This window comes from Styela clava, chromosome 13, assembly GCF_964204865.1.
Source record: "Styela clava chromosome 13, kaStyClav1.hap1.2, whole genome shotgun sequence".
Taxonomy (NCBI): domain Eukaryota; kingdom Metazoa; phylum Chordata; class Ascidiacea; order Stolidobranchia; family Styelidae; genus Styela; species Styela clava.
The window spans coordinates 3,395,867-3,420,019 of record NC_135262.1 but is presented as its reverse complement, the minus strand read 5'-3'; the positions used below and the strand labels follow the sequence as shown (position 1 = coordinate 3,420,019).

At 36.2% G+C, this 24,153-nt stretch overlaps 1 protein-coding gene and 1 pseudogene across 1 annotated transcript in view; one reads left to right on the top strand and one right to left on the bottom strand.

Annotated features, from left to right (window-relative positions):
• The window catches only part of LOC120333194 (dynein axonemal heavy chain 5-like), an 87,125-nt gene extending 78,280 nt beyond the window's left edge, over positions 1–8,845 (bottom strand). Inside the window, exons 1-2 of the mRNA XM_078119109.1 lie at positions 8,760–8,845; positions 4,402–4,522 (exon numbers count right to left, since the gene is read on the bottom strand). Of these exons, the coding sequence (XP_077975235.1) occupies positions 4,402–4,501 (100 nt within the window). The 5' untranslated portion in view covers positions 4,502–4,522; positions 8,760–8,845. The remainder of the gene's footprint in view (positions 1–4,401; positions 4,523–8,759) is intronic.
• A 7,744-nt stretch (positions 8,846–16,589) lies between these two features.
• On the top strand, positions 16,590–21,686 carry LOC120333174 (uncharacterized; annotated as a pseudogene).
• The last annotated feature ends 2,467 nt before the right edge of the window (positions 21,687–24,153 follow it).

Below are 24,153 nucleotides of genomic sequence, written 5' to 3'. Positions count from 1 at the left end.
AATAAAAACAAAAGAATGGTTACCGATTAATGTCCATGAGTACACTAAGGTTACTTTATTTAATGACTTGGATGTTTATGTTGCTTTGTATTCAAAAAATATCTAGTATTTTAATGAGTAAAGGAATAACTCGCGGAGTCCCTAGGTTTCTCTTGCGGATTCCTGGGACTCCGTATGTTGTGTTGCTGCTATGTCAATACTCTATAATTTTTGCCCAAATCTCAAATAACTTTGATAACGGTTTACCTCATGTAATGGCAAATTCTGCAAATAGTGCCCAATTAGAAAAACAGCCCTCTAACATTCAAATTATAAGAAGAATTGCCCCCCCCCCATTACTTTATTTATTGTGTTTAGTGTTCACCTTATTTATTGTTCATCCAATATTAACAGTTGTACTTCGGGTGTCGCTGCTCGATAACCATTTTTGGTTCCCCGCGACTTCCCTTCCCCAGTAAAACTGTGTACTATTTTATTGTAATTTGGGCATGTGCTATTTATTGATTTTTTACTGGTTGGAAAAAATAAATAAACTTGATTGATTGCACTTTGTGAACCTATAAACTACAGTATCTCAGTCCTTCGAAAGATAACACAATGTAAAGTCAATACAGAAACATAATAAATTGATTCCTAAATATAAATTCAGTCTGATTTGCGTAATCTTTCATTTCTGTTTCATTTCAAATATCACGTGTGACGGACGATTATGGAGGTAACTAATTTTTTCGTCTATTCTACATCGAGTTGTGTAAAGGGACTGAAACCTATGGGCAGGGGGATATTTACTTAGCTAACAAAGACATTCCCCGAACTCATAATAGAACTGAAATAAGGAAAATCGGAATGAAATTATGGCCTAGTTCTAACCTGGTACACATACTACGGGAGTACCGAATTTTGCACGCACGGTGGCGATAGAAAGTCGACTTTCCGAACAAATCTTAATCACAATAGTCGTAACCGCAGTTTAAAATGGAACAAACAAAGAAATTCCAAAAACAATAACACAGGTGCTCATATTATACCAGATTTGTCTGAATAGACAAAGAAAATGCTATTTTCAAACGGTACATGGGGCATGCTATGGAAACGACTATTGTTAGTGCCTGTAATAAATCTGGGTGGAAGCGTAGATAGGCCCCGATGAAAAGATCTTGCGGTAACCGGATAGGCTCTATTATGCCGTCGACAATAAGAAACACAAATCGCTGCTAATTGATAGGGATTCTATTATTGCAAAAATCTGAAGTTTGGCCTTTTAGATAAATAGAAGCTAATCCTAGGCTTGGGATAACATTATACAAATAAAACACTACAAATTTACGGTATTTTATTTTATTTAACGTTTACAAAATTTTTAATAACGATTTATATACATCGAGTTAGCTAGGACTTTTTGCGGGACATCGGAGATGCGTCTCTCTGCAATAATTATCAAATTATATAATTTTACTATTTTCCTTTCAAATATTTGAAGTAGGTTTCATGAACGTTTTATATCATCACCGTACCCCGACAATCAAGGCCTAAAATCTGGTGTTTCATTTTCGCACCCAGAGTCGCAAATTGCAGGGCAACGTGTGTTCTAGTTTATTCTGCTCGAGCTTGAATTGGAATATCAAATATTTTGTTCATAATATAAACTAAGACAGCGGTTCTCAACCTTTTTTCTTTCGTGGCCCCTTTTAGCTGAACAAACATTTTGTGTCAAGTTTTTCATATTAGGGAAAAACTACAACAAAACCAAATAATTCTTTGCAAAAACAGGCGATTTCACATTAATAATTCGAGTGAAAATTTCCACCCTGTAGCAAAAAACAGCATCATCAATCATTGCTACTACGATATAAGTTAACCGAATTTATCAACAACTCTAACAATTTTTAATAGGTTTGTGGCCCAGCTGAAGAATGTTTCTGTGGCCCAGCAGTGAGCCATGGCCCACTGGTTTAGAACTGGCTATCGACAACAACTCTTTTCAAGATACATAATCCACATGAACGAAGGTATTTAACACTTAAAAAATTTTTTCCTTCGGTCAGCTCAGCTTCGACCTCAAATAAATGATTGCGAATGTATATTATTAACTTCACTCATTAACGAGATTTCAATATTTTTATACGCCCGTGACCTTGAGGAGAGACAAAATATTTTTCAAATTCCCACAATCGTATTCATTGGGAATTTATGCAACATTTTTTCAAATTCCGTTTATCCTTGGCCGAGAAAAATCAGTGTTTCACAACTTCGACCTCAGATACGAAACACATCATAGTGACGAAACAATAATCTCACTTTAAAGAGTGGTTTATGGTTTAATACAAGGAGGATTCCACCCCCTGCTGAGCGCAGATGGCTCAATGTGGCGTAAAGGTAATGTCGTTCTGTTATTGAATAAGGAAACACAAAACATCAAAGTTCAAACGTACTTATACCACGATATTATAAAGCCTGTTGTACATAGTAGTTACATATGCGTAGGCCTTTGAAATTTGGTCCAGGCTCTGGACCAGGGGTGGGCAGGGTTTTGGGGCCAAGGCCAAAAATTTCGGCCACTTAGACTGGCGGGCCATGTAAGTGTGACATAAAATGTTGCTTTTCATTCAACAATATTTACAGTGTTACAAAAAGAAAAGTGGAAAACATTAAGCCTCGTCCCAAAACTAAATTTAATATCAAACTCAACAAATTTCTCGAGCTATTTTTAGCTAAAACATCATAATTTGATTTTGATTTGGTTGCGGCAGCATCAGGAGGGCCAAATTGAATTACCCAACAGGCCTTGGCGGATCTAGACATTTAAACTACGATTTGAATCACAAAAGCAATACTCTGTTTGTAGCATTCATGTTTAAATTTGGTTGGCTATTTGATTTCATTTGTATAAACCTTTTTGAAGGCATTGAAAATAATTAGCCACAGTTGTTTTTTTATTTATGTGATTCTAATTGTTTCAACTGATGCACCGAACAAGGATCTAAACCAGCCGTCACATATATGTAGAGTGATTATACGTTTGAGGAAAACCGGGATATTTATAAGCGGATTGAATGCCATGAGACGTGAAATCTAAAGCTGTAAAGGAGACGCCAGCATTGATAGGTCGAAATCGTTAACCGTCAGATCGGTAAAAGTTAAGTAAAATTACAATCGATAATATTGTTTGTTCGCAGTCACTGATAATATCACTGATCACTGATAATCGCTAGAAAAGCAGAAAATTTGCAGGTCAGAGAGATAACGAATAAATGCGTATAGATATAGGTGGGATTGGAACGATATCCCCAGGTTAAAACCCTCAAAACACGAGCTTGGACTTCTAGGTTAAGACACTGTTCTGAAGTGCGCGGACGACATTTTGAGCATCTTTAAGTGGAATATAACATAAGTCTTTGAAAAACCTTGGAAAAGGTATTCTTTGTAGAAATGAATAGCTGTTTGAGAAATTCTCTGTTTTTGTAGCGACCACTCTGTATTTACGTATCTATTCTAAACAGCACCTCATCATCTGATGATTGAAAGTTAAATAATTTTATCCGAAAATCGTATTTAAAATTCTGTTTTTTTTTTATGCAATCATGTTCCGCTCTAGCAAGCTATACAGTAGGTCGGCCGGTTTATCGAATTGCCCTGTCGTACAATACTAAAGTTTCACGTTACACGTAGTTGCCAAGATACGCATTTCATGGACTAATTGTTCTAGCAAATGTGTTGTTTGCGTTCTATTGCGTATTGTTTTATGGTGCAATAAGGAAGATTGGAACGTCTGGAGTAATTTTTTTTATTGAAAACACAGCTGTAGTTAGAATTGTCGCATGGTAAGGGCAAAAACAACATATTTGTGACAGTTTCAGAGTGCATTGCGGCCCTATTTAAACAAATACACACAGTTGCGGGGAGTTGATCTTGTTTCGAGCAAACGTGCAGTCGTGCAGTTTTTCGGAAAACGGCAAACTTGATACCTTGCGATACAGATTCAGGATCAATGTTGTTTGCAATTACTTATTTCGGCAAACAAACATGTTCTGCCAAATATGACGTCATCAGAAATAAAATTAAACATTATCGTTTCAATTACATATCAACTATATCATGAATGGTACAATAACACACTCTAATCTCTTAATATTTTTGAGCAATTGTCACTATCTCTCCGAACTATGGGTATGAACAAGCATTAAGTGATGCTCACGAAGAGATACTATTCTCTTTTCTTAAACAACAACGTAATACCAAAACGATTTATAGGTCCTTTTCGTGTCCAATAACACGCTCTCATCTCTTAATACTATTAAGAAGTTTTTAAACCTATTTTCAAACAAGGCTTTATACAATCATTGAGTGATTGATACTCGCAAGGAGATACTATCTTCTTTCATCAAACTCAAATTCACTCACCGGTTTTCGGTGGCGGTGGACTGTCACCCGTATCTGGCTTTGGCGATGGAGGCTTCGCAGTTTCTTTATCTCCAGTCTCTACGGCCTCCGCATCGGCCATTTCTTTCTTTCAATTTTAAATCTGTAAAAAATGTTTAAAGTTCTGTGAGATTATTCATATCAGATGCATCTACTTTTTGAAAATACGACAAAATTGAGAAATACGGCTAAGGGGGTGAGTATCACTGTATCAAACAAAAGACCAAGACAGTGGTTCCCAACCTTTTTCCAGACGAACCAAATATTTTAGCAAATAAATTTTGTAAAATTTTGCGACCCAAAGACCAGCTCAAATACTAAGCGGCTGGTAGTACTTTTATGGTCGCAAACTTAATGACTAAAATAAATCTATCATACTAAAAAAAAAACATTTATTGCCCCAAAGTGAGAAGGCAGCGCTTGTTTGCCATCAGCGTTTCAGTTTTTGGAATGGTTGCGTGGCTTCACTTAGCAAAATGAATGCTGCCAAGTTTTTACGCATTAATACTTTCCATATATATAATTACTATCGAGTAACTTTGCCATCAGCGTTTCAGTTTTTGGAATGGTTGCGTGGCTTCACTTAGCAAAATGAATGCTGCCAAGTTTTTACGCATTAATACTTTCCATATATATAATTACTATCGACTAACAGATTTTTGTTGAATAAAAGCGAGCGACCCAAGAAAATTTGCAGGCGACCCAGTTTCGGGTCGCGACCCATAGGACGCTGAACCAGGACTAAAAGGGGCGCAATACAGAGCAAGCATGACCCATGTGGCACGCCGTAAACTATAACGTGGCACGTGAACAGCTAGATTCAGTTCTACCGTCGCTATATTTCGGTTGAAAGCCCGCATTTCAAATTTGGCCCATCAAAGAACGGCTTCAAAGCAGAAGTTTTTTCAAAATATTAAACTGTTTCAGTAAATAGGTATTCGTTTTGTGTTTTACGGAAGTTCGTTTACAGTACCCACAATTAGGGCTGGACATTTTCGAATACCTTGTGATTTTAGAATCAAATAATTTTTTCGAATCGAATCTCGAATACTTGGAAATATACAATTGTAAGCGACTTTTTATAGTAATTGGTTCTTCTTAACAAATGAATTACTGAAGACATAGAATACATCACTTAGATAGATTACGGAGCGTTCACACACAATAACAAACACGTTTTATCAATAACTCAGAAACTAGAATTCGGTTGTAAACTGATCAAGATCGATAAGTAAATAGTTATATGTTAGAATTGCGTTGAAAAAATATGACTTCAACAATGAAAAAAATAATTGGGGAATTTACCTCGACCATTTGCAAAAAGAAAAAAAACAAGATGGCGGATAATTTACTATTCGATTCAATTCGACAATTCGATTCGAAATGCCCAGCCCTATCCACAATCATTCAAACGTGACGTGGCACGCAACAAGATTATTTTGAAACATTGGCACATATCCCTTCGAGTTGTGCACCCCTGCAACTGCTCAAAATAAAAATAAAAATTCTGCAATTATCCAGTTTGGGTTAGGCTCAGATTGCGCTGAAAATTCAAATTTCCAAATTATTTCTTAATCAAACCATAACTGAATGATTACTAATTTTTTTAATTCTAAAACATGGCGGGTGTCTTTTCCTAAAATCTCCGTGTAGCAAGAACTTTTTACAAATGATCCTAATATGCATCAAATTTCACACTTTTATAAAAAGTGAATTCAATTATCTTCAAACCAACGGTCTTAATTCACGACTGTTCTAAATCAGTTTGTATCTAACTATATTTACAATAAGATTAATTCTGACCGTTTGGACTCTAAATTTATTCTCAAAGTGTCAATAAATAATTCAACATGTTGTACAAGCTTTGTGTACATTTCGTCGGATTACTATACACTGTCAAAAAATACGCAAATAAGCTGGTCGAGCAAAACAAACTGAAATTTACATTTTTGACATCCATATGGCATATTCAACGGAGTTTCTTGATGATACGATAATATGTGCACTATACGCAACTTGTGCAGCTGCCCTTAAAATCAATTCCGCCTTATAGAATTTTGCGGAGTGTATCATTCAAATGGAGAATAGGACCATGTATACAATTTATATTCCCAGCTGTTTTGGTGTGTATTAGCCTTTCGAAGTAAGCATTATAACTCGTGCAAGATGTGCTCGTTAAGATGTTTCAGATAAGAAATTTGTTGAGATTGCAATTAAATTTTGTTTTGACACGAGGCTCATTGTTTCCACATTTCTTTTGTAACACTGCGAATATTGTTCATATAATGTAACTTTTTTCGTCACACATACATGTCCTTCCAGTCTAGGTGGGAAGAATGTTTAGCTCCTGGCCCGAAAACCTTGCCCAAATGTGACGTAAATACTTTTAATTTGTTTAATACTAGTTTGCTTAAATAAAGGTCACGAACAATCAATCAGAAGTAAAGAAAACTCAACCATGACCAAAGATATGAGCAATGGACTACTTTACTGCTAAGAGATAACTAAATACCATATAATTTATGATGACGCTTTACGCCTCAAAGTGAACCAAACGGAGCCTCAAAGCAGTAAATACATCCAAGTCATTAAATAAAGTAATTTCAGTTTACTCAGGAACATTAATCGGTAAGTTTAATTTTTTTATTTTGTTTATAAATTTATTGTAGGGCTCCGTAAATATTAGTCAACTTTTTCACGGGCTCCATAACACCAAAAGTTTGAGAACCGCTGCTTTACGCGTCAATAAATGTTGATTGGTTCGGAGCTTGAAAAGCCGTTTCGAATTTTAGTTAATCTTACACTTTTGTTAGCTATTGAGTACTCGTGCGGACTTCGGCAAACAAACAAATTTATAAACAGTCCGCGTTCTATTATACAGTTATATAGATACCGCATAATATTCATCGATATTTAGAACGATACTTCCATAAAAGTTCAGAAAGTTTAAAGGTAATTTTACTGTGATGAAGTCCAACTTCGCCGAGTGGGTCGGGTTAGCGATTCAAAACTAAAATTTAGGTTGTGGAATTTTCACTCTCAAGACCAAAAATTATTTTCAGATGTCATAATGAACGCTTTTGGTAGACGGAACCTTTTATTGTTTTCTTGAGCTAGACTCAAGTCCAAACGTAGGCAATAAAGAAATCTAATTCTCCCGTTGTAGCAAGGTAATTACGAATTCCTAATGTAAATATATTGCACCCTGCACGATATTTTTCACAAAAATGCCACAAGTGCGAAAGGCTCGGAAAGGGGTTTGGGAACCACTGTTTTAACTTATTGCGTTAACTTAACATTAATGGTGATTTAAGAAAAAGAAGGCCGTGGATCTGAAAATGTTTTACCTAAAAAGGAGGTCTGCTAAATAATCTGAATCTCAATATGAATATTTGACAAGACACGCTCGAAGGATCATTATATACATAGAGCGGATACGAGAAAAGAAGCCGTAAAATACCGGAAGACGGATAGCTTCGTTTGCGATAAGAAGTTATTAAGTGTACCTGGATGTCATGAGAAAATACGGAATATTTATTTTATTTTGATAAGAAGGCAAAACGTGAGAGAAAGAGATTTATTATGTTGTCAATCAAATGGATTAAAAATATAACAGCCATAAAATTGTTTTGGTGTGGACAGGAGGGAGCGATACGACCATACAAATATCGATGTCAACCCCCAACATATTTGCTTGTATGAATAAGATTCAAATTTGAAGATGACTCACAAAAAAAGTTAAATTAGTAAAATTTTTGAACGGAATTGGTGAATCCGCAAGGAGTCGAAAGTTCGCCTTTAGTTAGAAATACATTCGGTAGCTTTCACGCTATAGTTTTGAACTTCCGTGACATTCAAATGCTATGACTTTCGCCACCCCAAGCCATCGTAACTCACAAAGTAAGTTCGTAAACCTCTCAAATCATTGATTCTATCCAATTATCTATTAAACGACAATTAGTTCGATTGTTGATTTTTTTTGTGCTTGAGATTACAACAATCTACATTATACCCGGCCTCAACCTAGACCAATACCCGCACTAAATTCCGTGGTTATCCGTATGATCAAACCGTTTTCCGTTTTTTTTTCCCCCCAAAATCATCTTCTATATACCAACCAAACCTAGGTTACAAGAATACCGACCTTCTTCAAATACAACAATAGAAGCACAGTCCTTATCGGTTGGCGTTTATCGGTTGGCGTTTATTATAATTTATAGAGGTGTTTCACAAAATTTAGTTTGGAATTTATGAATCTGCAAAAACAATACATAATTGGCCGACTAACAAACTTTGTATTAAACTATCAAAGTGCATAAATATATTAAAAATCAACGTACCTCTTGCTTCTTAAAGTATCCTTATATCCTATTTTTCTTTTGTACCGACAAACGTACGTTCCATCGACGAACACTTGCGGCGAATGAGGATACAATGGACTTCGTCTAATAAATATAGTAAAGCCAGGTATTCCGACTGCTCTGTACCGCATCTAACGGAAGCAGTTTGAAATGCCATAAATAGTTCAATGAGAACTCGATACATGGAATTATTGTTGATAACCCTAAAAATATCTCATAAACACGTTGTAAGAGCACATAAAATGAATCTGTAGGTTACAAATCTGGAAAAACTATATTAAAGCTGTAGTAATTTCGACGAAGAAGTAAAACAATATCTAGAGGATTCAAATTTGTGATTGTGATAATTTTTCAGTTCAAATATTCTTTTCAGCAAATCAACTAGAAGCTTAACATCATGTACGTCGCCATTTTTCTTAATATATTGATGCCAAATTTGAAAAAACATGAACGTATTCACAGAAAGAAGTCGACTTTTTGTAAAATTTGTCAGAAATATTTTTCAACACCATGCGCATACAGGCTACACATTCGAGTCCATACTGGAGAAAAAACGTATTCTTGTGAACAATGTGGAAAAAGTTTCAGACAGAAAAGTCATTTGCAGGTACATACGCAAATCCATGCCGGAGAGAAGCCATATTTTTGTGGACAATGTGGAAAAAGTTTTCGACAGAAAAGTAATTTGAAGATACATGCGCAAATACATACCGGAGAGAAACCATATTTTTGTGAATATTGTCGAAAACGGTTCCGGCAGAAAGTCCATTTGACGAAACATTCACAAATCCATACCATACCATACAATCGAATTGAAGGAATTTTTTCTGGGTCAATGGCCGGGAAAACATATATTGTGGACACTCCAGTCAGTCACACATGACCAAACACATAATTTCAGCTTTTAAATCTTTGAACCCCGACCCCGCTATAGCGGCTTTCCCGAAAAAGTTTTCTTCTTTGGCTATATTTAGACAAGTTCTACATCGTGTGAAAGATTATCTACAGGACTAAGTATAATTTTAAAATTAAGATAAAATATTGTGATCATCTTATGAAAATTAGCAAAATTTAAAAGCATAAAAAACTTCTGAAAAACTCCTAAATCTAATTGAAATAACTTCAGTTTGTTTTCGATTTAACCTAGTACATTATCGACAACATCTGTAGAAGTTGAATATAGATTTCCAGTGATACCATTAGACTAAAATTATGTTGCTCCATTCAAATTTTAGAAGCATTTTTATTCGTGATTTTGTTTGTCGCAAGATCGAGGCGACGTCAAGGTGACGTAAATAACGACCTAACACATTTACGCCGTTACGCACCGACGTTGAGCAATTACGTTGGCACGTAGCACGTTTACGTTCCATACGAAAAACACTTTTCCCCGCATGCTCGTAACGTCATTTACTTAAGTTCGTATTCGTGAAGCGAATAACGACTTGTAAACAATACACGGGGGAACAATACACGCATTACATCTAGCCTCAAAATCTGTTCGACTAAAACACACTATATGAAGTGTTATTGCCGTTTTAATTGTATAAAGTTATGAAAAATACGGATTTCTAAAAACGGAATGATGGAACATATCGATGGATGCATTGTTAGCGCCAATGCTGGACTTTGTTGTGCCCTATTTTTTTCTTCCGATAGATGAATACTATCCAATATTTCATCTGGACGAAGCTTTAGTTGAAAATCCATTGTAAATATAGCAATATCAGGAATGTAGCGTATATGCAGTAATTTCAAAAATCTAATTAGGCCGCAAAATGCAAAATACTGACCAGGTGAGCTACTGGTGCCACCATGTCTTCCGCGTTCCCGTTATCAGTGTTTTTTATTCAATTTTTATGATATCCAAGGGTGAATGATTAGCCTTGATGTTTTCGACGTAAACTCATAGATGCGTGAGGATCAAATAGGGGAAAGTGGGGAAGTTTGGGACACTTTTTTTCTTTTGCATATTTTGAGCCGGTAATTCTGCATATTCACTCAAGTTGGCGGGACTAATGCAGAGAGGGGTAAAGGTAGTTTTTATTCAGCGACTAAGAAATTCCCTTGCAACACACATCTTGCTACCAAAATGCTTCGAAAAACGTCTGTCAAGTGTCCCACTGTACCCCACTTGTGGGGCACATTCGGACAGACCCTGGGGCACAAGGGGTCAGTCTGTTGAAATTCAACGAAGTATGCCTTTAAAAATAAGCAATTAATCAGCATAATCGTCTGAAGAACAGGGAGACTTCAAATTTGAAGATTTAATATTTTTAAAATCAATGTTCAACTGAAATAGTTCAGATATTTTGACAAAAAATTTCGCAAACAAATTTGTATTACTTCCTTCCTCGGATCTAAATCTGGAAATATTATTGATTCTCGAATATATTCCATATTGGGCCATGGGTCGAAAGAAACCATGATATTACACAGAATATAACGCATCTCTAGGTCTCCAAGCACTTATTGTATCAAACACTGTCGAATTGTGCCCTGTAGGGCATGTCCCACTGAACCCCGGTCCATTGTTCCCTATAGGAAACAAATATTTTCAGACCATCATACGGCAAAATTCGGAAGGCACATCCACTCGCCAACGTTATGAATATTTTACAATGCACAATAGCTGAAAAATATCTGACGGTGGTTTGTCATGTCAGAAAGGCTAAAGTAGAAAAAAAGAAAAAACTGGGATGATGAAATTTTAGTTTCAACCTCCCAAAACCACTTTCACCCCATAGCTTGCGCGCTCTACCCGTCCGTTGTCCGTTCGCGGGGACGTTGTAACTCACCGAAGGGCGGATCGAAACATCGAACCGTGGACAGGATTGCGGATATAGTATCAGTGTGAGAGCTGATTTTCCACTGTGCCCCATGTCCCAACGTGCCTCACCTTCCCCTATTCCATTTTGGCCATTCATTTTCGTCCCATATTCAAGTAATAAACGTATATAAATGGCCTTTATATTCTAGCAATTTTACTATGTTTGATCAAGATTCGTCTGAATATAAGGGTTTTATCTGCGGCCGAGATATTATACTGATGCAATGATGACACAATCTGAACTCAAGCTGTGAACGACCAGATGTGCAATTGCGCAATCTACCTCACGCAAAGCGTTACGCACGAAACGTCGCATGAACGTTATCACGACAATGTCGTCGTCGCCCTTTGCGTCGTTACGCAAACTTGGCGTCAAAATATGTGATCAATTTTGTTCGCAAACTATTGGAATCGATAGTACAAATTCTGCAATAAAATGAGTTATGCGTATGTTAAGAAAGTCACCCATATATTCCCCGAAAAGTAATTTTGTATAGTTTTTTAAAATTTTATATATATTGATAATACATTTCTAAAAAAGGTAACAAATCTTACCAAAATACAAAAAATTAGTAGATGGGGCTAAAAATAGGCTCACACATCTCCTCAAAACATCTCGTAAAAATAATGCCAGATAAAAATAAAAGACTAGATAAACTTTTATATGACATATTACAGACCATCTGATATCTAATGGTTTAGAAGTTATGTTGATTTAAAACTGGAGATATTACAATTTTTTCACGCGTCAAATCGATGCGATGCCGTGGGAGGTCAGGGTGAGAGAGTAGCGTCGTTCTGGGGATTCAGAGTTCAAAGAGTTAATTTAATAAAAACAAATCGAGAAAAACTTGGTTTTGCTGCCCCTACAACGTGTTGCCCATAAAATCCATTTACAGTTGCAATTTTGTTGTGAAGTCGGTTCTCAATATATCTTAACCAAGTTTTTTGGTTTTTAATCAGTCATTGTTTAAGTATTTTAAACTTCATTCAATACGTCCGTGAGACCCAACACAATATATGCTATCGATATGTTCCCTTGACAATTTAAAATTTTTTAAAACTTTATGGACACCCTATATATAGATTAACTGATCGGTCGGTGAACAGCAGGTCGGTCGGTGAACAGCAGGGCAAATCAAGTAAAATGTCATGGCTAGGGCTTTCTCTTATCATTTGAATAAATATAGTTTAAACGAAATATGTGCATAGCGTTTGTCATAAAAATGCTTTGACAACATGTTCAAGCGCTGAATGGATTCCGGAAATTTGACAGGAAATTATATTCGCGTTACATTTTGTCACTGGCTCTGAGGCGTGAAGCGAAAACGCGACAGTCAGTTCAATATTGTTTATTCAGAGAGCATTCCCTAGATATAATTTATATTTTCGCAGTCCACGTAGATAGAAACAGGGAGGAAAATAGATGTGATTGATATATGTGTTTACATGAGATTTGGTTTATACAAAACATATATATTAATATTACTATTTATGATTGAAGTTAAATATTAAATAAAGATCATGAAGGCGGGTAATAAGCATAGTTTTCAAAATACTTTCCTTCGAATGTTTACACACGCTGGTACAATGCATCATCATCATGGCAGATCTCATATTTATATTGATGTATTAGAAATAAAAATGACTGGTATTTTCAAGTTTTTCGTCCGAATCAGTTATCAGAAAAAAAACTTTTTACGGATGGGCATATGAATAGCACTATTATTACCGTAATAAATCAAAAATGTTGGTATCAGAAGTGACGTTATCTACAATTAGAGATTTTCACATCACTAGAAAACGCATACTCACATTTGTCTTATGCTTATCTAGATATATTATACCAGTAAATTAAAACTTTATATTTCTTGTTGACATGTTTCATGCAACGTTGCGTTGTGGAAGGACATCTAATAAAGAAGCTGGTCGCGCATGGTTGTGTTACTGTCAGATTGAAACAGTTCAGGTCAATATTTCATCTTCGTCAACCAAGTCGTTAATTAGAATTCCAAATCTCTACCTTCCACAGAAGGGTCGATACTCCATAAACTGGGAGGCCTTATTTTTTTGGTGAAAATAAGTTTAATTATTTGCTACTGCACGGCATACAGTAAGCGCTGGATTAACCATTAAACAATATAAGCACCTGCTTAGGGCACCAAGCAAAGAGGGGCACCACAGAAATTTTAGAGTAGAATTATATATAAGTTCACCAGACGACTCAAACCTCAAAATGTTTGCTTATTTTTTGTCTTCAAGTATCATATTATTATTTTTTATTAAGAATAAACACTGAAATTTATTTATTGGACACGAAATGGTCCACTGAGTCGTTTTCCTAAATTGTTGTTTTTCTTCCAAGTATTCTCCTTGTTGCTGCATTTTTGTTTTAATAAAAAAAAAATTCTCTTCAACGATTGGACCAATGAACTATTTGCATCGCATTTCAGCGATCTAGTGGTCAACGAAGTCGGGAGTTTTTTGATAAGATAGACCAGGGTGATCCGAACCTTGCCATGCTGATACATTCCGTGCGGCCCACAGAACAATTTTAGCGTATATTTGTACCTAATAGCAGAACGTTTGTGAGTTTTTTTTTTTTTTACCTATTCCAACTGGGGTTGGAATCCCGAGTTTCAAACCTTTTTTTCTAACGCTTTGTGCTTTTATTTTAGTATAAACTTCTCTGTTTTCAAGCGTGGGCCATGTGACAGTAGTGACGAAACGCAGAGCCGACTTAACGCCGCGCAATCCATTTTTTTAGCTAGGTCCAGAAATACCAACTTAGACGGACTGGGTTGTTATTTGAGGATGGCACTAAGCTTGCTCAAGCTGCAAGTTTTTAAATTACTCAATTAAAACAATTCGTAATAAAATGAGTGTCGCGAGAAAAGTATCATAAGGAAAACACGGCGGAAACGTATTTCCCTGCCCATCACAGAGTGTCTTGTTTGATTTCAAGTAATATCTGTCACGAAAGAATATATTTTGAAGCTACATTAAACGCGAGATGCGGAAAATACAATGGTAATTCTCGGGAATTAATTTTAAAATAACTGAAGGCTTTATGTATCTTCTTTTAAAGAACGCTTTATGTATATATCTTCTTTTAAAGAACGCCGCCCATGCAACATATAATAACAATCTGTTTGGAACGGTTAACTTTCGTTGTTTATTAAAATAAGTAAACTCGCGATATTTCGATCACTCTTGGGTTTTCTCCGACTTGCGTCCCACAGTAAATTGCCGATAAATATATCGGCTATATATAACAGTTAAAAAACCTAAAAATGTTCGTAAAAGTTGTTCTATTTACTGTTGGTTGTGAATATTTTTAATGGATAATACACTTATGTGGTTTATTATTTTTATAAATGAATTACACATAAGGGGCCCCTTTGCTTAGCCCTAGGGCACCAAAGGGGCATAATCCACCCCTGCATACAGGTATATGTAACACTCACGAAACGCACAGCGCCTGAAATGAACTGAGTTTGGTATCATAGGACTGTAAGTTTTTTTTAAAAATCTATTGGTACTGCATTTGTATATACTCGAGTCACACTAATATTAATTACCGGCTTTTTCGTACTCCCAGTTGTTTGGCGATTTGGAACATTTTCTATTTACCTGCTGTGTTGATGAATTACCGCTAGATGTTGATCGGGAAATATGTGACACCATCGTCATGCAACGTTGCGTTGCGGAAAGATATCGAATATAGGAGCTGGTCGCGCTTATGTTACTGTCAGCTTGAAACAGTTCAGGTCACAGTGGTCATGCTGCTATGTCAACCAAGTCGAAAATTAGAATTCCAAAAACGCTACCGCTACCTTCCGCAGAAGAATCGATACTCCATAAACTGGAGTTAGCCTTAGTTATTGGACACATAGTGGACATAACGATCGTTTTGTCTTTATGTTGTTCTTGTTATTGGACACGTTTAGTGGACATCACGATCGTTTTGTTGTTATGTTGTTCTTGTGTATTGACACGTTTTGAAGAAATCACTTTTCTTTTTGGTTACTGAACCAATTGCTTTGAAATTTTAGTGGTTAAGGATGGAATATTTCTCCAGTAGGCTATTACTTTTATTTTTTCTATGACGTCATCAAAATTATGTGGCGCTTCGTGTCCATATATTTGAGCATAGCTCTCATGTTCTTTGACACGTTTTGAAGAAATCGCTTTCTCTTTGATTACTGGACCAATTGCTTTGAAATTTTCAGTGGTTGAAGATGGAATTTTTCTTCAGAAGGCTATTAATTTTATTTTTTGCTATGACGTCATCAAAATTATGTGGCGCTACGTGCTCATACATTTGAGCATAGCTCTCTTGTTTTAGGCAAATTATTTTAATTATTTGCTACAGTATACAGGTATCACTCACGCAAAAATATCTACAAAATGCACAGCGATTAAAATGAACTGGGTTTGGTATCATAGAACATGAAAATAGTGACATGCATCCACTCATACACACAATATATATAGATCAACTGTATTTTTGTAAGTTCTTTAGAAGAGCAGTCGGTGATAACAAGGCATATCAAGTAAATTGGCGAAGGATTTCTCTTATCTCTCAAATGAATATAGCTTAAATGAAAAATGTGCATAGCGTTTGTCATAAAAATGCTTTGACAATCTGTTCAAGCGTTGAATACATTCCGGAAATTTGACAGGAAATTATATTCACGTTTAAATTTTGTCATTAATCATCTGTACTAGGTACGGTACTAAACTGGCTGTCTGATTGAAGTGAAAACGCGACAGTCAGTTTAATATTGTTTATTCAGAGAGCATTCCCTAGATATAATTTATATTTTTGCAGTCTATATAAATGGAAACAGGGAGGAGAATAGATGTGATTGATATATGTGTTACATGGGATGTGGTTTATATAAAAAATTATAATGGTACTAGTTTTGATTGATAAGATAATGAGGGCGGACACACACTTTCGTTCAAATGTTTATAATAATATATCAGAAATAAAAATTACGGGTGCTTTCAAGTTTTACGCACCATATAAAACTATTTAGAAATAGGCATATAAATAGCTCTATTATTACTGTGTATAAATCAAGCATGTTGGTCTTAGAGGTCACGTTACCTACTATTAGTGATTTTTAAATTTACAAGAAAAAGCATACTCAAGTTTTGTCTTATGCCTTTCTAAATATTTTATACAAGTATATTAAAACTTTTCAAGCTTAATGCATTTTTTGTTGACATGTTTTCAGTTTATACAAATATATAAGGATGCAGCGTAGGTGTGAATGACTGATGTCATTAGACAATTGAGTATCTTCAGTAATTACATCCTCAGCAAAAAAAATTAACTTCTAAAATGGGAAAACCTGATGCTTGGAAACAATCCAAGAAATCCCTTAGAGATGAAGAGTTTTTGGAAACATATGAACGCATTCAAGAAAAAAAGTTATTTTGTAAAATTTGTGAAAAATCTTTTTCAACACCAAGTTCATACAACCGCCACATTCGAGTCCATACTGGTGAAAAACCCTATACTTGTGAAGAATGCGGAAAATGTTTCCGACAGACAGGTAATTTGCAGGTACATATGCAAGTTCATACTGGAGAAAAGCCATACAATTGTGAATATTGCGATAAGCGCTTTGTTCGCAAAGATTACTTACAGACGCATGAAAAAATTCATAACGGAGAAAAACCATACTCTTGTAAACATTGTGGAAAGTGCCTCACGAGCAAATCCAGTTTACAGGGGCATGAAATGAGCCATACAGGAGAGAAACCTTTTGCTTGTAAAGAATGTCAGAAGTCATTTAACAGTAAATCTGGTTTGCAGAATCATATTCGCATCCACACTGGAGATAAACCACATACATGTATACATTGCGGAAAATCCTTTTACCTATTGAGTACTTTAAAACGGCATGTACCAATCCACAGTGGAGAAAAACCATAAGCTTGTAAACATTGTGACAAGCGCTTCGCGAGCCAAGCTGGTTTGAAGAAGCATGAAATGAACCACATAGGATGGAAACCTTTTATTTGTAACAAATGTCAAAAGTCTTTTAGTTCTGAAATAAGTTTGCAATGTCATCTTCGAACTCACCCTGGAGAAAAAACATACACATGTAAACATTGTGAAAAATGCTTCTACTCTGTACCTGCTTTCAAACAACATGTTCGAATTCATAGCGCAGCAAGATCGTATATTTGTAAACATTGTGGCAAGGGTTTCAAGAGCAAAGGCAGTCTGCAGAAGCATGAAATTATCCATACAGAAAAGAAACTATTTGTTTGTGGAATATGTCAGAAGTCCTTAAGTTCCAAAATCAATTTGCAAAGACATATTCGTACTCATACTGGAGAAAAACCATACACTTGTGAACATTGTCATAAAAGATTTTGTAACCTGCGGAGCCATATGCGGATCCATACTGGAGAAAAGCCATATACTTGTCAACAATGTGGAAAGTGTTTTTCGCACCATTCCAACTTGAAAAGTCATATTCAGTTGCATACTGGGAAAAAAGCATACGCTTGCAAATATTGTGAAAAGTGTTTTTCAACAAATTATAGCTTAAATACCCACATTCGAATACATACTGGAGAAAATCCATATACATGTCAACAATGTGGAAAGTGTTTTTCGTGGAGTTTCAATTTGAAAAGACATAGTCGAACTCACACGTCTAAATGACTGAAACTTTTATGATATTTGAGAGTCATCGCCATTAATTTCTGAGTTTGTTTTTCTAATTTATTTTATCATGCCAGAGTGCGTTTATTAAAGTTTAATCAAGTAATCTCGCACCAGAATTTAAAATGAATATTTTTGCCGTTGGTTACAGCTAATCCATTGTTTTTACATACATTTCCCATTCATTAAAGTTGTAACCGAGAATTTGATTAACAAGAGATAAAAATGGAGCTATCTGTATAAAAATTTTAGGTGGCTCCATCTATGTCAGTATGTCCCCGAGTCTATGCATCTGGGACAATAACAATACTGACAAGGAATGGTAACCGGACGAAAGGTAGCTATATGACTAAATCGGTTTATCAGCCTCTTTTACAGTTTTTCATATTTATCCCAAAGGAAAGGAAATTCGATAATTATGTTGTATTCTTCCCAATAACGGCGACTTAGCCAAAATGAACTATATGTTGACTTCGCGCTCAATTAAATGTCCTAAAATAGTCAATCGGGAGCAAGATGACCCATTTTTGTACCATTTTTAAAAGACATTATTGCGATACACCAATGTGATGCTGTACAATTCCGGCACAACAATCGTGCAGTGCCATCTAGTCTTTTGGGCTTTTCTTATAACGTTAACGAAGTGCAAGGAATTCAACTGAATCCCGTTTTATCAACATGTATGTAATTTATGAACTAATGGGACATCATTTTATGTTGAGAAAAATGATGTGTTTTCAGTTACATTTTGAAAAACGTATTTTGGACAATTACCGCCTTACAAACTGACGGTTAATGCGACTGTCGATACCTTGTAGCGTGTACAGAAGAATATTTACTGTGTGTTTTAACATTATTAACCACTTATTTCCTTTATGATATATTCAGACGACGTTTTATGCGAGAAAGTTGATGACATATTTTCCCTCCTGAAAGTATTGCTCGTTTTTTTTATCGTTCTTTGTTAGTTAGAAATTTGGTTTCATCACACATACTTAGGATAGGATAGGATTTACATATTTATCCCGGGGGAAAGGAAAGCCGATAAGACGGCTTATTCATATGGCGAACCACGGCCTCTCGGTCCGGTTACCATTCCAAGTCGGGTATGGGATTAGATTTACTGTATTGTTTGTTTTCGGAAGCATGGACTTGGTGGTGGAGGAAGCCGTAACCGACCAGCGGTTACGTGAACCACCCAACGACGGCGAGGAGTCCAGCAATCCTCTCGCACATAACCATCCCTGCATGGGATGCGAACCCACGCAGAGTAGTTAGAGGTGCGGTGGCGAGCGTATTCCTAACGCTTAGCCCGTTGAGCCACACCGCCGCGCATTAGGAATTTGAATGTATTTCGTTATCTGCTATTTGTACTAATCCAATTCGATCGTACAACTTTACAATATATAAACATTTGGGATTACAATCTATTGTGTGCTTATTGGACACGTAGTGGACATAACGATAGTTTCAATATTATGTTGTTCTTGTTGTTTGACACAGAATAACACACCTAGTGGAAATATTAAAAAACCGCTTTTCTCTTCGAATACTGGACCAATTGCTTTGAAATTTTCAGTGGTTGGAGATAAAATTTTTCCCCAGAAGGCTATTACTTGCTATGTGATTTTGAACGCTATGCAAATGATTTGAATGCAAATTTTGAACGCCACGCTCAAATTATCGTCCGCATAACAGCGCTAACAATTGACGATTTGGCGACAAATAAATTTGGGAAATTTGACAGGAAATTATGTCCGCGACTAGTCGGCTATTATTAGTTGGTTGAACATTTGTACGAGGTGAGTAGATGCGTGGAAAGCTCAGTCATATTTTCAGTAAATATGGATCGTTTTTATTATTTAGACAGGACTGTCAAGTTAATTTGTTTGAATAACTGAAAAAATAATCGTAATTTGAAAAAAAATTGAAGTTCAAGCAGAGTATGGTTTTTAGGAATAAAGAATATGGATATGAGGATCTTTTGTTCAAACAATTCAGATTGGATAATTACTTATGGTTTTATTTTGAGCGTTAGCGGAATGTTTTTTTTTTGGCGGGAGGCTTTGTACAACAGATCCCTGCTTGCAGCGAAAAGCGTATGTATACATCGTATAATATAGCAATATTCGTGATTTAGCCAAGTGAACCATACGTTAGACTTATATTTGATGACATCGTCTAGGACCCAGGGGTGCGCAACATACGGCCCGCGGGCCGGGTCCGGCCTGCTGACTGTACATCAGTACAATATGATATTACATTATTACACTTTATTCATTATGGGTTTTTTGGTCTCTATTTTTTTCTAGTTTAAACTTTATATTAAGCGCGATTTATAATTTTCTTTCTTGCATTAGCGAATAAATATGTGATTAGGATATTGAATACTATTCATGTTATAATCCGGCCCGCCAAGAATTTCATTTTCCCACATCTGGCCCGCCGACTAGAGAAGTTGCCCACCCCTGGTCTAGGTAATACTTCGATTACAAATCCCGGATCTTTAGTACAAACAAAACCACCGCCACCAATGAAAAACTGTGACATTTGAAAAAAATACACCCGCTACGTTTTAAAATTAAAAAAATTAGTAATCATCCAATCAGGGTTCGGATTAGTAACGATTTTAATTTCCAACGCAGTCTATATTTCTAATCCTAACTAGATATTTAGCAATGTTTTTTTTTATTTTAAGCGGTGGAAGGGGGTTTTTGGTGGGGGTTTTGTACATAAAATCCTGGTACACATACTACGTTCCGTTGTCCGCCAGCTTGGTTCACATACTATGGGAGCGCCCTACGTTGTGTCTTATAGTTCAAAACGCCGTTTGTGTGGATGAAAACCCAACCAAAGCAATTAATTGACAGCGCGCCCAAAACCCCTTGTGCCTTATGGCTTGTAAAATAATGTAACTTAATATGTGTTCCCACTTTTGCATCTACGCGCCTATTACAAACGTTCAAATAACTAACAATAGTCGACTTCCCGTCAAATTTCTAAAATTTATTCGGCGCTCGGGCATATTGTTAGACCGGTTATTTGCATGATTGAGCTGATATACAGCCATCAATGTAGAAAATGTTTTCGTACAAATTCTGCACTTAGGAGTCATATTAGAACACATACTGGAGCAAGGCCATACACTTGTAAGCATTGCGGAAAGTGTTTTTCGATGAGTTCTAGCTTGCAAGAGCATATTCGAATCCATACTGGAGAAAAACCATATACCTGTGAAGAATGCGGACAATTTTTTCCCCGAAAGCCAACTTTAAAACGTCATATTAGAATACATACTGGGGATAAGCAATTTATCTGTAAAAAATGTGGAAAATCATTCTCTAGGAAGTTTACGCTACAGAGCCATATTAAAATCCATACTTGAGAAAAAACCCTTTTGTTACCTTATTATGAGTTGGTTTGCGCGAGACTAACTCCCTATCCTTCCTGTGTGCCTTTATGATAGTGGATATGTATGCGCATTATGCAAGTATACTGTAGTTGCTAGCATGAATAAATAGGACTATATTATGCAGTTCACTAGTCCTGGTACACACTAACACATTTAGTGTGTACATTGTCAATACTCAGATTTTTCCCCGTCAGGCATAAATCCTTATCCGACAATTAGATAAATGTCTGAGGTTGGTTATATCAGGGGTCCGCAACCACTTTTTAGCGCGACCCAACAAAAAATTTCTCGCGAACCAAGCATTTGGTAAACATGTAATTAGTTATGGATTTTAAGACTTGTCGACACTAGCCTTTTTTTTGCACAAAATTATATGAAACTTATCACATAAAATTGTGAAAATAGCGTTTATTATGACTAATGCAAATTATAAGCTTTGTGTATAATACACAGCATATCAAATCGAGGTTTAATTTGGGAGATGGCAACTCGAAGATATTTTTCTACCTCTAGCCTTGATCTGTAATTGTATTTTAAAACGGTGATAGGCGTGGAAAAATGTATTGGTTTTTTAATGAATTTTGGATGCTTTGGTGTAAGCTACAATCTTTATACATTATTCGCTGTTATTCCGCTTATATGTATGGTTTGAGTGATGTATTTCTATCCGATGAGGGTGAGAAGAGGAGTCTTTTGTCGGGCGTTGATCCCCACTGCTATAAGTGCTCCGTACGGAGCCTCAGGGCTCCGCGAGCTATTCGTTCATTTAAAAACTGACTTGGTTAATTTTGTATCTGTGGAGAAGCATGAACGTCACTAATAAAATTTGACGATGGTGGTGTCGAAATGTGGTAGTGATTCAAATATAATATTATCTATAACTAAGGGCGCAGCAGCCATGGTTTTCTAAAAGGGAGGGGGTTCAGAATAGAAAATTCCCGAGCAACACTCATCGCTCAATCCATGGCCGACCCGAAAATTTAAAATGTCTTGTCATATCAATTCAATTTAATTAGTATTTCATCATTGCTCGCCTTTGAGTTGACTAATATACTACGGCAACCATGAAATACTTGTTAAACAGTCTACTAGCAATGAATGGATTGAAATCGTATTTTTGAGTTGCTCTTTCAGCACTTATGATTATCGCAATGTTTCGTTGTTAAGGGAGAGTTTGGAGTTATGAAGCCAATTATATTTGATACCTTCATATCGAATTCGGTCTATGCATAAATGTATCAGTGATTTCTAGATGCAGTGATGGGACAAATATCGGCCGACACAGTAAAATGATCTAACTTTCATTGAAGGGTTTAGATCAGGGGTCGGCAAACTACGGCCCGCGGGCCGGATTTGGCCCGCGACACTTCACTGAATTATATTAACAAAACAGCTAGCTTTATTGACGAATATATTTTCGACATGACAAAATTTGTTTTTAGAAACTAAATTATACTATAACCTAACAAGTATATAATTCACAATCACTCGTTTAATGACCATATAATTGATTATAATTAGAGAAATGGCAACAGAACGTAAAAAAGTTGATGCTAAGCGCAAATGGTTTAATGACGCTGAAAATATTCAAATGATCATTCTGGATGAAATGTGATTCATTGGTCATTCCTTTGGTTTTTAACTTTCTGAAATACGTGCGACCCGCCAATGACTTGCAACCTTTAATTTTGGCTCGCGAACGACAAAAGTTTGCCGACCTCTGGTTTAGACTTTGGAGCCAGTGAAGTTATACAGTCATTCCAACTCGAATCTTCGACCCACTGCCCTATCTCCCTCCACTTTTCTATTCTGGATCCGCTGCTCTGTCTACCTCGCCTCGGCCAACTGCTCCAACTCGCTCAACCTTGCCATCCTCGACCCACTGTCCTATTTCCCACAACCGTCCTATCCCCTTCACCTTTTTATCCTCGACTCATTGCCCTATCTTCCTCAACTTTTCTATCCTGCACTATCTGCCTCAAACTTCCCACCCTTGACCCACTGTCCCACGACGCTAAACCACTCAGTACCTAAGCTAACGGCGCTACAAATGAACTTTACCATCTTGCGACCAACTTCCATGTGTTATACTGGTCGAGTATGCCAATGAGGTGATTCAATCGTACGTCGACAAAACAGGATTGACGGCATTCCTAAATGTAGGCTGTAATCTCAATTGGTAATCAATAACCATAATTAGTAGCTTAAAAATGTGCTACTAATTAGGCTAGTGATGGCATCGGGTTTAGAGTCACTGTTTTTAAATTTTAATGGGCCATTCGGTATCGACATATCTGAGTTACTTTTCAGGAACTCATTCAATGTCACCTGTATTTCCGTGCAAGGCAAAACGATGAGGAAATAATCAAATATTTGCACGCTTGGTCTTTTTCAACGAATGTTCTGCCATATCATGTTGTATATACAAATTTCTTTTACG